We start from the raw sequence: 14,029 nt of genomic DNA, 5'->3' as shown, positions 1-14,029 counted from the left end.
TGCATACTGAAAGTTGTTTCCATTTGTTTAGGACTTCCTTTTTTTCTACAGAACATTAAAAGTTTTTTTCTTGAAACCCTTGGCAGCTTTTTCAGAATGTATAGTGAAGTAGTTTATTCCCAGCTGGTCTTTCTAATTGCTGTCCATGTGTGTCTTTTTGTGGAATCAAGTAGAATAATATCAGGAAAAACAAGGAATGTCAAAAATATGGTTTTAATGACTGGATCATTTAGAGCTAAAATAGATAGAGCATTTGAGAAAATGAAACAGCATTTTGTTAACCTGTTTTCATTTATGCTTCCGATTTCAGAGCGATCATTTGGGATCAGGAAGTCATTTCAGTAACAGTAAGTATGAAAGTGGGGCTTACCATTATAGTTCACCCAGTTCAAGCAAAAAAAGAATATTCATACCTATTCATCTAATACTCCAGCTGCAGATTTTATCTGCACAGTTGTGCATTCATCTCAACAAATGGGGGGAGGGATTTCACAAGTGAATACTGTGGCCGCCAGCATAAAATCTGGTAGTCACTGAGGCCTGCTTTTCCTCAACCACTGATGCTTTTAAACTACACTGTACAAATTGCCTTTTGATTAGTAGACATTTATCTTGTGATATTTGGGACTTTTTCCTTTATGGAAAGAAGCATAGTTTTCCGATTTGGAGAAATCAATCTCAGTGCAGGTAAGCATTGAGTTACAAATTCCATAAATAGTTATTTATTAATTATTTTTAGGACCACACATAATCAGTCTTCACTTTTATTTACTGTTCAGTTTTATAGTTTCTCTAGAAAATCTATTTTCTTGCTTCCTAGTGAATATATTAAAGTCTTCTCTAAGTATAACAATATTTATCTTATGAATTGTAGACTATCATTTTTGTTATGATTGTACATTTTATATTAATTATGTAGTCTATTTAGTCAGATAGTCATATGTCTCTGAAAACCAGCTAAGTATTTATTGTTCAGTAGGCTGTAATAATTCCTTTCTGTTTATAAAAAGAATAAGGAAAACAAGGACATATTAAAACAAGAATAATTTTATATTGTACTCTCTGCTTCTCTTTCACTAGAATAATAAAGGAAAGTAATACCAAACGAATACTTAGCTTACTTTTGTGTGAGTCTTTAAAATTAAGATGTCGTTTATTTGGATTTATTCAGGAAAAGAAGATATGCATCTCAAGCAAGGCCAAATGTATATGACAGATCCACAGGTAATAACTTTCTGAATTTCCAAAGCACTTAAAGGAAGTATTTGTACATTTATAAAGAGGAAATCGTATATATACTTACTAGGTATGGGTATGTTGAGTAATGTTTTTATTATCAAAGTTGGTTTTTCTTTCTTGAGTTTAATGAAAGCAGAGATTGCTGTTTCTGTGTCTTCTGGAGTATTTACAATGATAGTGGGTTACACTAAGGCTTGAAATACGGTTTCATTGTCTTTAGTAGTAAGCCTCCGTTCATCACAGCAATCAGTTGGCTCTTCAGCTTTGCACGTATAAATGGAAAGACAGGTAGGATTAATTCAGAAGAAATTTGTTTCTTTGGCTCTGAAATATATATTTCCTTGCAACTAAATATGTAAATTTTATGCTTTGGAAATTCACCCTTACATGAAGAAAGCTTCCAAGAGATAGGATATTGACAGATTTTCTTAACTATTTATCTATACCTTACCTTTATTTTCCAGTAGACACATTTATATTTCTAGCACCTTCTGTAGCTTGTAGAATTGATGTTTCTATTTGGGTTTTAAAGATTTTTTTTTATATACTTTCTTCTGTAGGCAGAGTAAGTAGGCCTAGGTAATATCTAAGATTTCTGTAAGGTAGAAAATTCTAAGCGTCTTAAGTGGAGAGAATGTTTATGAACTCGTCAGTACTTAAGAAGAGTAGATAAGTATTTAATTGTAATGAAATAAGCATAAAAGTTGTGGAGTTGTGTGTGTAATATCTTGGTGAGGTACATTAGTCTTAGTCTAAAGGTAAATGATAAATTGAAGGATAGTTTCGAAGCAGACCAAGGCTAGGAGATTATTTATGTTATTCGTTTTCTTTCTATTGATTCAGAGGAGGGCAGTTTGTATTTAACTGAATAATGTTAAGCCCATTAAATGTTTGGTCCATTAAAACAATAGGCTATACTTGTGGCACATGGATTTTATCAGTGAATTTGTACTTAAAAAGAGCCCTTATATACATAATGGGCTGTCTGGAGAAAATAAAAATAGATAAATTTAGCCTTTCATGATTACATGTTCTGCTATTTGGATTGTTTTACTCAGAGGTTTAGTTATACTTTCTTTTTTTGTCAGCACTTAAATAGAGGGAATAGAGCATCCATCACATCTTGTACTAAGATTGTGTGCTAAATTCTAATTTATCTTACTGAAAGAAAACTTTTTTTAAAGTGACTGATATTATCTTAACATTTCTCATACTAACTGGGCTTATTTTGGTGGTATTTTTAAAATGTAAGGACCATTATATTGGAGTTAACAGTGAGGATCCTCAGAAGTCATGTGTTATTTGAGGTTAAATAAAATAGTAATTCTATGAAGTTATTTGCATATTTAAAATTATAGTACTTATTTTTAAGGATTCTGGTGGCTTACTTTAGAATTTGAAATTCTAAATATATTCCATAAAACAAAGAAATAGCAAACATTTTTGATAAAATTGATATTCTTGTTATAAGTAGATATTATGAATGGGGAGGAAAAATAGAGCCCAGAAACTATACCTATTTTCATTCTTTATTCTATCAGAAATACACTTAAGTGAACAGAACTCTCAAAATGTTTTGAACATATTAAAGAAATCATACTTAGAACTGTTTTCTGCACCACGAAAATCAGTACTGTGATCTCTTTTCCTTTTCTGTCTTACTAGTCTGAAGACCCTTTGGGTCCTGATAACGTGGAAACTTCCTGCAAATTTAGCAGATACATGTAGCCAGCCCTCCTCTAGGCTTTGGTGACTGATGCCTCTTTCCTTTTCAGGGTTCCTCCACAGGTGTGCCAGCTCACATGCAAAGCAGATCAATGTTAAGACCACTTGAGCTATCTTTACCCAGCCAAAGCTCATACTCTGAAAGTGAAGTTTTGAAGAAAGAGTTAGAGGCAATGCGAACTCTCTGTGATTCAGCAAAACAAGATCGACTCAAGCTCCAAAAGGAACTGGCTCTCAAGGTGGCAGAGTGTAAAGCCTTAGCATTAGAATGTGAGCAGGTTAAGGAGGACTCAGATGAACAGATAACACAATTGGAAGATGCCTTAAAAGATGTGCAGAAGAGGATGTACGAGTCAGAGGGTAAAGTCAAGCAAATGCAGACCCATTTCCTCGCCCTTAAGGAGCACCTCACCAGTGAAGCAGCCTCTGGAAGTCACAGGGGCGCAGAGGAGCTGAAGGATCAGCTGAAAGACATGAAAGCAAAGTACGAAGGCGCCTCGGCAGAAGTGGGGAAGCTTAGGAACCAAATCCAGCAGAACGAGGTGTTGGTAGAAGGCCTCAAGAGGGACGAAGGCCGGCTGCTGGGAGAAAATACGCGGCTGCAGAAGGAGCTCAGCATGTGCGAAATGGAACGAGAGAAGAAGGGGAGGAAGGTCACGGAGATGGAAGGGCAGTTAAAGGAATTGGCAGCAAAGGTGGCTCTTTCCATCCCAGTAGAGAAATTTGAAACCATGAAGAGCTTATTATCGAATGAAGCAAATGAGAAAGCAAAAAAGCTGGTAGAGGTGGAAAGAGAATATGAAAAGTCACTTAGTGAGATGAGACAGTTAAAGAGAGAACTGGAGAATGTCAGGGCCAAGCTGGCGCAGCGTGTGAGACCAGAGGAGCACGAGCAGCTGAGGAGCAGGCTGGAGCAGAAGTCAGGAGAGCTCGGGAGGAAGGTGGTCGAGCTGACAGCGAAAAACCAGGCGCTGCAGAAGGAAGTTGAGAAAGTCTCTCTGGATAACAGGCAGCTCAGCCAGCAAGTGCAGAACCTGACCACTGAAATGAAAACCCATTACATCCCCTTAAAAGTAAGTGAAGAAATGAAGAAGTCACGTGATGTAAATATTGACGATTTAAACAGAAAGCTTTCAGATGTAACACAAAAATACACAGAGAAGAAGCTGGAGATGGAGAAATTGCTAATGGAAAATGACAGATTGAGTAAGAATGTCAGCCGCCTGGAAACTGTGCTTGTACCTCCTGAGAAACACGAAAAAGAGACGACAGCTCTGAAATCCAATATTGTTGAACTTAAAAAGCAGCTATCTGAACTTAATAAAAAATATAGTGAAGACCAAGAGAAATTTCACGCACTCATGTCTGAAAACAATAACTTGAAAAAGACTCTGAGTGACCAGTACGTGCCCGCTAAAACCCACGACGAGGTTAAAACAGCACTGAATAACTCGTTAGATAAAACGAACAGAGAATTATTTGATGTGAAGAAAAGATGTGAAGACGTAAGTCAGGAATTTGTAAAACTAAAAGATGAGAACGAAATATTAAAGAGAAACCTAGAAAACACTCGGAATCAAATGAAAGCTGAGTACGTGAGCCTGCAGGAGCACGAGGGCCAGGTGCAGGCTCTGCGTCGGAGCCTAAAGGAGGAGCGCGACGCGAGCACCACCGTCCTGGCCAACTACACCCGAGGCCAGGAGGAGATCGCGAGGCTGCATGCCGAAATTAAAGCCCAGAAGAAGGAGCTCGACACCATACAAGAATGCATCAAGCTGAAATATGCTCCGATTATCAGCCTTGAAGAGTGTGAGCGAAAGTTCAAAGCCACAGAGAAAGATCTGAAAGAACAGTTATCAGCGCAGACACACAAGTGTAGTATCAAAGAAGACGAGGCCAAGAAAAGCAAGCAAGAGAATGACAAGCTAAGGAAGGAGGTGTCCACCCTTCAGAAAGAGCTGAAGGACAAGCATGTGCTGGTGGAGAATTCTCGGGAAGTGGAAAGAGCATTAAGCAGAAAAACAGAAGAGCTAAACAAACAGGTCAAAGACCTGTCGGAGAAATACACCCAAGTCAAGAATGAGAAAGAGAAGCTGGTGGAAGAAAATGCCAGGCAGACTTCTGAGATCCTTGCGGCCCAAAATCTTCTGCAAAAACAACATGTGCCAGTGGAACAGGTCGAGGCCCTGAAAAAATCTCTCAACGGCACAATTGAGAATTTAAAGGAAGAACTAAAGAATAAGCAAAAGTGTTATGAGAAAGAGCAGCAGACAGTGACCAAACTGCATCAGCTGTTGGAGAATCAAAAAAACTCTTCTATATCCCTGGCGGAGCATTTGCAAATTAAGGAGGCATTTGAGAAGGAAGTTGGAATCATGAAAGCGAGCTTGAGGAGAAAGGAAGAAGAAAGCCAAAACAAAAATGATGAAGTATCCAAACTCCAGACTGAGGTTCAGAATACCAGACAAGCATTAAAGAAATTAGAAACCAGAGAGGTAGTTGATTTGTCTAAATATAAAGCAACGAAAAGTGATTTGGAGACCCAGATTTCCAACCTAAATGAAAAACTGGCCCATCTGAATAGAAAATACGATGAAGTATGTGAGGAGGTTTTGCATGCCAAAAAGAAGAAATTATCTGCAAAGGATGAGAAAGAATTACTGCATTTCAGCATTGAGCAGGAAATCAAGGATCAGAAAGAACGGTGCGATAAGTCCTTAACAACAATCACAGAATTACAGAGAAGGATACAAGAATCCGCTAAACAAATTGAAGCAAAAGATAACAAGGTAGGCATAAAGTAGTCTGCATGGCTGTGTGTTGGAAACCCCAAAGCAGGACTGCCAGAGTAGAATAGCATTCTTTATCGTACTATCCCACAGATAGGTTTACAAAAGTGCTAACAAAATACTATCTTTTCAGTTTGGCTACTGGTATGCAAAAAAAAAAAAAAAAAATTATGAATAACTGAAAGTACACAAAAATCTAAAGCATTATTTCTTTTGTTCCTTTTCCTGGTACAGCCAAGAGTTGATGAAAGATGGGAGAGAATCAAGATTGACTTGCCTCGTAGATTAATAGTGAAAACTCAGCAGTGGGTTAATGACATCTAAAGAATGGGGGTGGAGAGGAGGAATAAAAACGACATTTCTAGGTGCAGGAACCCAAGGACACTGGGGAGCACCCAGACCTGATCTTGGCACTCACCCCTACCAGTGACCCAGCCCTCCATGCTGTCCCGCATCGACCTCACATCTTTCTGTGACCATTCCCAGAATGCCCTGCCTTTCGTTTCTGTGGGTTCTTTGACACTTTATCCTCTTCCTTAGAGCCATCACTGTCCAATTTAGCCTTTAATAAAAATGGCTCCTCTTCCAAAGTGCTCTTTTGGTTTGTCTTTCCCATATTCTTAAAAGAATTATATTACTGTGTTAGAATTGTGTGGTTCATCTTCCCAGCCGGCTTTTAAAAGCAGGGTTTATAACTTAATCTTTTTTCTTATCTTTCATCCTCCTAGTATTTATAGAATAGGTATTCAATACTTTTGAAACTGGTAGAAGATCAACTGCAGTTTTAGTCATGCAATAAGTCATGATCAAATGCCTCTACATGCCAGGTTCTGAGGATATAGCCATGAGCAAAAGCAGATGCACGCCCAGCTCCCTCCATGGAGAGGTTAAGTACTAAGCTTGGGTGTGTCTTCTTATGGTCCAGAATTAACTCTCTCAATTGTGGAGAGGTGAGAAGTTGTGAAAATAATCATTATAATAGCTAATTACTAATGTCTACTTACACATGGTGCCATTTGTTGAGCAGGCACTCTGTACCAGGTATACATTTATGACTGCATCTGATGACTTTTTTAACCATGAAGGGTTTCTACCTTTTACCAATAAGGAAACTAAGACTCAGAAAAGCAAAGGAAATAAACCAAGCCTATAAAAATCAGATCTAGCTGACCTCAAAACTGGTGCCCTCTTTACGACCCGAAATAACCTATTTTCCCCCCTTTACAAAAAAGCAATCTTCAACGATATGATTCCTGAAAGGAGCAAGGCACATAAGTTGATTCTAGGCTGGGCATAGTGGTGCATGCTTGTAATTCCAGCATTGGGGAGGCTGAGACAGGAGGATCTCAGTTAGTAGCCAGCTTCAGCTACTTAGTGAGGCCCTTTGCAAGTCAGTAAAACCCTGTTTCAAAATAAAGAATAAAGCCGGGTGTGGTGGCACACGCTTGTAATCCCAGCATTCAGGAGGCTGAGACAGGAGGATCGTGGTTTGCGGACAGCCTCAGCTACTTAGTGTGGCCCTCTGCAACTCAGTGAGACCCTGTTTCAAAATAAAGAATAAAAAATAGGGCTGGAGGTGTAGCTCAGAGGTAGAATACCCTGGGTTGCATCCCCAGTATTAAAAACAAACAAAAACAAACAAATAAGGCTAGGGGTGTAGCTCGGAGGTAGAATGACTCTGAGTTCCATCCTCAGTACCCCCCCCCACACACACACGTTGATTCTAGCTACACATAAACTGTTTTTTTTTTACTTTTTACACTTTGTTGGATGGAACCCCCTCCCTTCCTATGTTCCAAACATTAACTGGAAGATACCTTCACAGATCCTTATATTAAAGTAAAAAAGATTTAGGTTTATGCTCAAATCATAAGATGTATGTGATATTTATTCTTAATTTGCTATTGCTTTTGTGAGAAATTTACTGAGAGGCATTTAATTTTTAAAAAGTATACAAATTATAGGTTGTATGTACTGTTGGTATAACAACCTTGGCAATATATTTGCACCTCATTTTTTGTGGTATATAAAGTGTCTCAAATAAGGATTGATTTCTGTGCAAAGATGATCATTATAAATGAATAAGTGAATAATTTTGTTTCTCCTATGACTTTTTCCTCTTTTCCAAAAGATAACAGAACTGCTTAACGATGTAGAAAGACTGAAACAGGCTCTCAATGGGCTTTCCCAACTCACATACACGAGTGGCGGCCCCACCAAGAGACAGAGCCAGCTGGTGGACACTCTGCAGCACCAGGTGAAGGCCCTGCAGCAGCAGCTGGCCGTGAGTACCCAGACCTCCTGCTACAGGGCCACCCTGACTTCCTGAGCTATGTGCAAAGCTTGTTGGAAACCTAGTTGATTTGTAGCTGTGTATACATCCAAGAATGTAATTGTTTTGCCCAAAACTACCCCTACTGGTTGTATAATAGTAGCATGTATTTGGTGTCCACATTATGCCAGAAACAACAGTAAATATTTATTTAATCTCTAAACTTACCCTGTAAAACAAATTTTATTCCCTCTATTTAATTCTTAAGAAAACAAAGATTAAAATACTTGATACCTGGGGTCATACCGCTGGGATTTGAACCTGGGTCGGTAGATCACCAACCCAGCATCTTTCTCATGCAACATAAAATATTGGTACACTAAACTAAGGGAGGATTTTGTAGTCTTATCCTATGAATAAAGCTGGGAATCTTTATGCTTTTATACCTTACATATTAAAAAAAAGTATCTGGGTTTAGAAGTTTAAAATGGGCTTTTAACTGACTGGTTTCAGTTCTACCATTTAAAAGTGAGTGCCATGGAACATTTCCTTTAGTCCTAGGCTTCTGTATCCATAAAATAATAAGGACTGATTACTTGCTTGTTTACATTTTTAATTGAATGAGCTAGTGTACACTGGGAGGCAAAGTAAAACATGACTCAGTCAAATGTAAACTCTTGCTAATGTTTTCCTCTTCTGTAGGCACTGGTTATGAGTAGAGGAACGTTTTTGCTATAATTTCTGTCTGTAGGCCTGTGTATTAAAGACTTAGCCCCTAGCTCAGTGCTCTCTGGAGACAGTGGAGACTTCTAGCGGTGGGGTCTAATGAGAGGTCTTTCAGTCTTTGGGAGGGTACCCTTGAGGGAGATTCTGGGGCCCTGGTCCCTTCTCTTCCTCTCCTACCATAAGGTGAATGGTTTGCTCTACCATACATTCCCCATCGTGATGTGTTTCCTCACCACAGGCCCCAAAGCAAAAAAGCAACAGAGCCTTACTAATCATGGTCTGAAACTGCGAGCTAAAATATCCTCCTTTTAAGTTACTACCTCAGATATTTTGTTATACTAGCAAAAAACTGACTAACAAAATTATTTTTAAAAAGTACTCATTCCTTAACATTGTTTGCCTGCAGACTAATGATAGCAAACAGCCTATTTGAATCTTATTAGAAGGACATGATATTCCCTTCAATAACTGGAAGCTTTTATTAAATTTTATTATGTTCATGGCACTGCTAAGCTGAGTCAGAGAGTATACCATTTCTGTCCCCAAGGAGTTCTGAGTAATTAAAGAGGCTTATGTAGATCCATGTAAAGTTAAGTAGAAAGATGAGAAGTGTTAAATATAGAATTGAGAATGCAGCACCATGGTCTAAATGATAAGAGTTTGTCTTAGTCCACTTATGTCGCTATGACAGAATACCACAGACCGGCTAATTTATAATGGAGAGCAATGTGAATGGTCCTGGTCCTGATGCTGCGTAGTCCAAGGCCAAGAGGCTGCATCTGACCAGGGCTTCTTGTTGTGTCTTAATGGAGCAGAAGGCAACACATGAATAAGCAAGGATGAAGGCAAGCTAAGCTCATCTTCTTTTAATTAAGAACCTGTTGTTGTGATAATGACATTATTCCTTGCAGGAGGGCAGAACCTTCCTGACCTGAGCACCTTTCTACCCTGGTGCATTGGGGTTAAGTTTCAACACAAAAACTTTGGGGAAAACATTGAAACCATAGCAGTTAACAAGGAAGGAAGGATGAGTGGAGTGGGCATTAGCTTCAAAGAAGGAAGTACTTGGCCTGAACTTGCAAAAGAGAGTGTTTTGTTAGGTAAAAGGAAAACAGAAGACCTTCCAGCAAGAAAAGTAGTGTGAACAGAGCCATGGAGGAATACCTGGGGCTGGGCCAGGGGGCCAATAAAGGGCTGCCTACCTCTGGGACCTAATATTTGAGGCCGGATTGTGGAGGACATTGAGAACTGCACAGAGAAGTGTAAACTCCCTTTTAGAGAAGGGAAGAAGTGTCATCCAGTGAGTTTGGGTCAGAAGTGAGGGGTGAAGAGCTAACTCCCCTAGGAGCACGGTAGAGGTGCACAGGGTAGCCCTGGGAAACAAGATGGGGAGCTTTGCTGTGTCCAGGGCATGAGCTGGTGTCTGAGCAAGTTCACGGCATCAGGTATAAACCAAGGCAGTGATTTCATGTTACGTAGAACGAGCGGTATTGCTTTTACTACAGACGTCCCTGCATCTTCATCAGGAAAGTGTGTACTCTTTCATGCCATGGAATTCTGCGTCCGGTAGGTACCAGTTGGTTTGTTCTGAGAAAAGTGGCAGACGCCCTTTAATAATAATGCCACTGTTAGGTCGCCTCAGACCCGAGGACCGCATGGCCACAAACCTCTCTGTGTTTGGAACTGTGACTGATATTCCTGTCTGTCCACCTTTCTGTATTTCTAGGATGCTGACAGACAGCACCAAGAAGTCATTGCAATTTATCGGACACACCTTCTCAGTGCGGCACAGGTAAAAGGGCGGTCACTTCTTTGTGAAGGCTGTTTTAGAGAAAACAAGCTTTTATGTTCAAATAAATGTATGCAGAAGTAATTGATATTTAAAGTAGCTGTATCCCATATGCTTATTTAAAAATAATTGTGTTTCTTTTAATCATGGCTTGCATATCTCCCAGGAAAATTTACAAAGCTATATGGCAACACAGCATCTTACATTTAGTGTTGACTCCATCTGCCTGTCAGTCATTTTTTTAGACAGTTTGGCAACACACAACGGCACTGCACATTAATGGTGTTGCTAGCTGGAATTAATGCCTGACATCCACACGTGGCTGTTGGCAAAAGGGGGGTGGAAAGAACTTCATATGTTCTCTGGGAGCTTGGGAGTAGTTCTTTGAAATGCAGAGAAAACTAGAAAAGTATGAAAATGACAAGCAGGGTGTGCATAGAATTATAATAATTAAAGGAAAAATGGCCTGTAAAAGAGATAATTGATAATATTTATTGAGATTTCAACTTAGCAAAGCGTGAGATTATGAATTCCCCTCTTTTAGGAGAATGCTGGAAATGCTGGTTTTTCTTTTTAAATAAAACATACATACTAAGAAAGTGTTTAGCATATAAAGACATATTCCTAACGCTCTGTAGAAACCGTATGAGCAGCAACTCTGAGATTCTCAGAATAGATCTTTCAGGAAGATGTACTAAAAGAGACAAATGTTAGAATGACAAGTGAGATACATGAGGAATTATTTGGATTTGAAGTGTGTTAGGCCACACTGTTAAAAAAAAAAAAGGAAGGAAGGAAGGAAGGAAGGAAGGAAGGAAGGAAGGAAGGAAGGGTGTTGAGAGGAAGCTTTAAAAGACCATTTTTTTAACTAGATAAAATAATAAAAAGAAAGGCACCTTATGATATCAGATTCTTAATATTGATAGTCCTGCTTTTCATATAGGTGATTAAGGGGGAGCCTCTGAAAAAAGAGTGGTGTAAAGAAAGAAGGCATTTGTACTACAGACTTTTGTGTAGATAAGACAGTAAGCTGGGATTTGAAAGTTCATTTCAATTATAATAGAAAACTATAGATGGACACCGAAATAGGATGTTCAGGGGGGAAAACAGTAGAAAAGCATAGAAAACCTGTATTAGGATGAGAAGTGCACAGATACTGGCCAAGATGGGAAGAGCTTGCTCTCTCAGAAAAATGCAACAAGCCAGGCGTGGTGGTACACACTCGTAACCCCAGCATTCGAGAGGCTGAGACCGGAGGATCACGGTTCGCGGACAGCCTCAGCTACTTAGCCCCTCTACAACTCAGTGAGACCTTTTTTCAAAATAAAGAATAAAAAAGTAGGGCTGGGGGTGTAACTCGGAGGTAGAATGCCCCTGGGTTCTATTTCTAGTACCGAAAAAAAAAAAAAAGAAAGGAAGGGAGGGAGGGAGGGAGGAAGGGAGGGAGGAAGGAAGGAAGGAAGGAAGGAAGGAAGGAAGGAAGGAAGGAAGGAAGGAAGGAAGGAAGGAAGGAAGGGAGAAAGACGCAATAAATTAACCAGCCTTTCTGCTGTATATAATATACACTTCAGAAATTTTAAATTATTTTCTACTGAGTCCTAATGAAACCTAACGAAATCACTTGGCATCTGAAATAGTCTTGCCTTCTGGCATCATAAAGTTAACTAAGAATTTAGTTTAGTCAGCTATGCCTAATGTTTGAAATTTAAGCATCCTGCTGTTATAAAAACAGATTTTGGAAGCAAAACTTTTGTATTAATAGAAGTGTTGCTCTGAAACCTAGTCAAGTGTTCCAACAAGGCAAAAAACAGAGGGAGTAGGGGGAAAAAAAGTAGAGGGGAGGGTTGTTGTAAGCTCACCATATTGACTTGCATTTAATCAATCCCTTGTTACTTTTTAAAATGCAAAGTACGCCTTTTAAATACAAATGGCACTGAGCTTGGTTGTTCTTTCCTGGTTGTCCCTGCTGATAATCCCAACATGAGGCTGAGGCCAATCAGGGCAATTTAGTGAGACCTTGTCTCAAAATAAAACATGGAAAGCGCTGAGGATATGGCTCAGTGGTAGAATGCCCCTGGGTTCAGTCCTCAGGACCACACACAAAAAGATGTGCAGCCGGGTCAGTAACCATGGAAGTGCCAATGAACAAGGTACCATTTTTTACCTGTGGGATTGGTACTTGGTAAACCAGACAGGTCCATGGCATTCAGCGTGTGTGGGGAATAGGCATCTATATCCTGTTGGATCAGGGTGTACAGTGTTAAGTCATCTCCATAGAGAGAAATGTATTACTTTCCTAAATTGAAAAGCTGAGCCTGCTTTTTGACCCAGCAATTTCTTCTCTAGGTATTTGTTCATAAAAATTGGAAGTACGTCTCATGTTCATCATTAGGGTAATGGTAAAGAAACAGTCCACCGATACTATGGGCTATTAAATAAAGCTAAATTAGTTAACTAGGGAAAGATTTCTGTGACACTAAGTAAAAAACGGGTTGCCAACTGGTATATGTTAATGATCTATTTCATGAATAAACTATAAATGTGGTGATTTCCCCCTTAATTTTCTAATTAAAAAAACTCAACAGCAACAGTGACAAATTTCCTTATAGTTTATTCACTTAAAACATATGCTGCCCTAGTCATCAAAAGCTACTATCAAAAAAAGAGAGAAACTTGTCCATTTTTTCTGATAATAGATATTAAAACCAACTGTTGCGCACCACTTACTATTTGATTTTGTTTTCACGACAGAGCTTTGCTCCCTCGTCTAGTAATTCCTCCACCAAATGGCGTGTGGTGAACCATAGCCAGCCGTGCCCTGTGAGAAGGCCTTTGTTTTGGGATTCTTGTGTAACTGGTGACATGAAGTATTTCTCCCCTTCTTTCTCCCAAGGGTCACATGGATGAAGATGTCCAGGCGGCCTTGCTGCAGATCATACAGATGCGGCAGGGGCTCGTGTGCTAGCGTGACGCCCGCTGGCCCGGCTGCTCTGTCCTGCTGGTGCTGAGCACTCTGCGTGCAGCTTCGGCTCTTCTGGGCCTGACTCTGCTAGTATAACGAAAATAAAGTATATTTTATCTCATTTTGTAGATGTTTTTTAATGAGTATGCTCCTGAGTTTTTCAATATTAGCTCAACTCTTACATGCTAGATATGTTAATTTAAAATTAGGCAAACAGCATAACACTTTGTCTTTGATTGACTACATATATTTTTTAAAACTTTTCAATTCCTCATAAAACATGAGTCATCTGAGTGGGTCCATATGAAGAGGGGCCACACTGAAACAATTGCTTAAAAATTTATTTCAGAGGAATTAATTTGTTTATAGCTGCTTTTAAGTGGACCTTTCATGTCCTCAGTTGATCCTTGAGCCTAATGTAATACAAGACATGAGTTGCAATATGGCTGGCCAGGTTGTATCTTTATTGAGATAACTTGATGAATGACTTTGAATTCTTTTGGAGATACCGTAATTTTTCTTCTTAA

General features: G+C 39.3%; 1 protein-coding gene across 2 annotated transcripts in view; it reads left to right on the top strand.

Annotated features, from left to right (window-relative positions):
• Window positions 1–13,505, top strand: part of UACA (uveal autoantigen with coiled-coil domains and ankyrin repeats) — a gene marked incomplete at both ends in the record, with an annotated part of 98,662 nt that extends 85,157 nt beyond the window's left edge. For both annotated transcript variants that reach the window (XM_080690419.1, XM_080690418.1), the window contains 6 exons: window positions 311–347; window positions 1,172–1,224; window positions 3,015–5,753; window positions 7,885–8,037; window positions 10,478–10,543; window positions 13,434–13,505. In XM_080690419.1, coding sequence (XP_080546545.1) covers window positions 311–347; window positions 1,172–1,224; window positions 3,015–5,753; window positions 7,885–8,037; window positions 10,478–10,543; window positions 13,434–13,505 — 3,120 coding nt within the window. The remainder of the gene's footprint in view (window positions 1–310; window positions 348–1,171; window positions 1,225–3,014; window positions 5,754–7,884; window positions 8,038–10,477; window positions 10,544–13,433) is intronic.
• Between the last annotated feature and the right edge of the window lie 524 nt (window positions 13,506–14,029).

Source organism: Muscardinus avellanarius (assembly GCF_963383645.1).
Source record: "Muscardinus avellanarius genome assembly, chromosome: 3".
Lineage (NCBI taxonomy): Eukaryota > Metazoa > Chordata > Mammalia > Rodentia > Gliridae > Muscardinus > Muscardinus avellanarius.
This window is presented reverse-complemented; position numbering and strand designations above follow the sequence as displayed.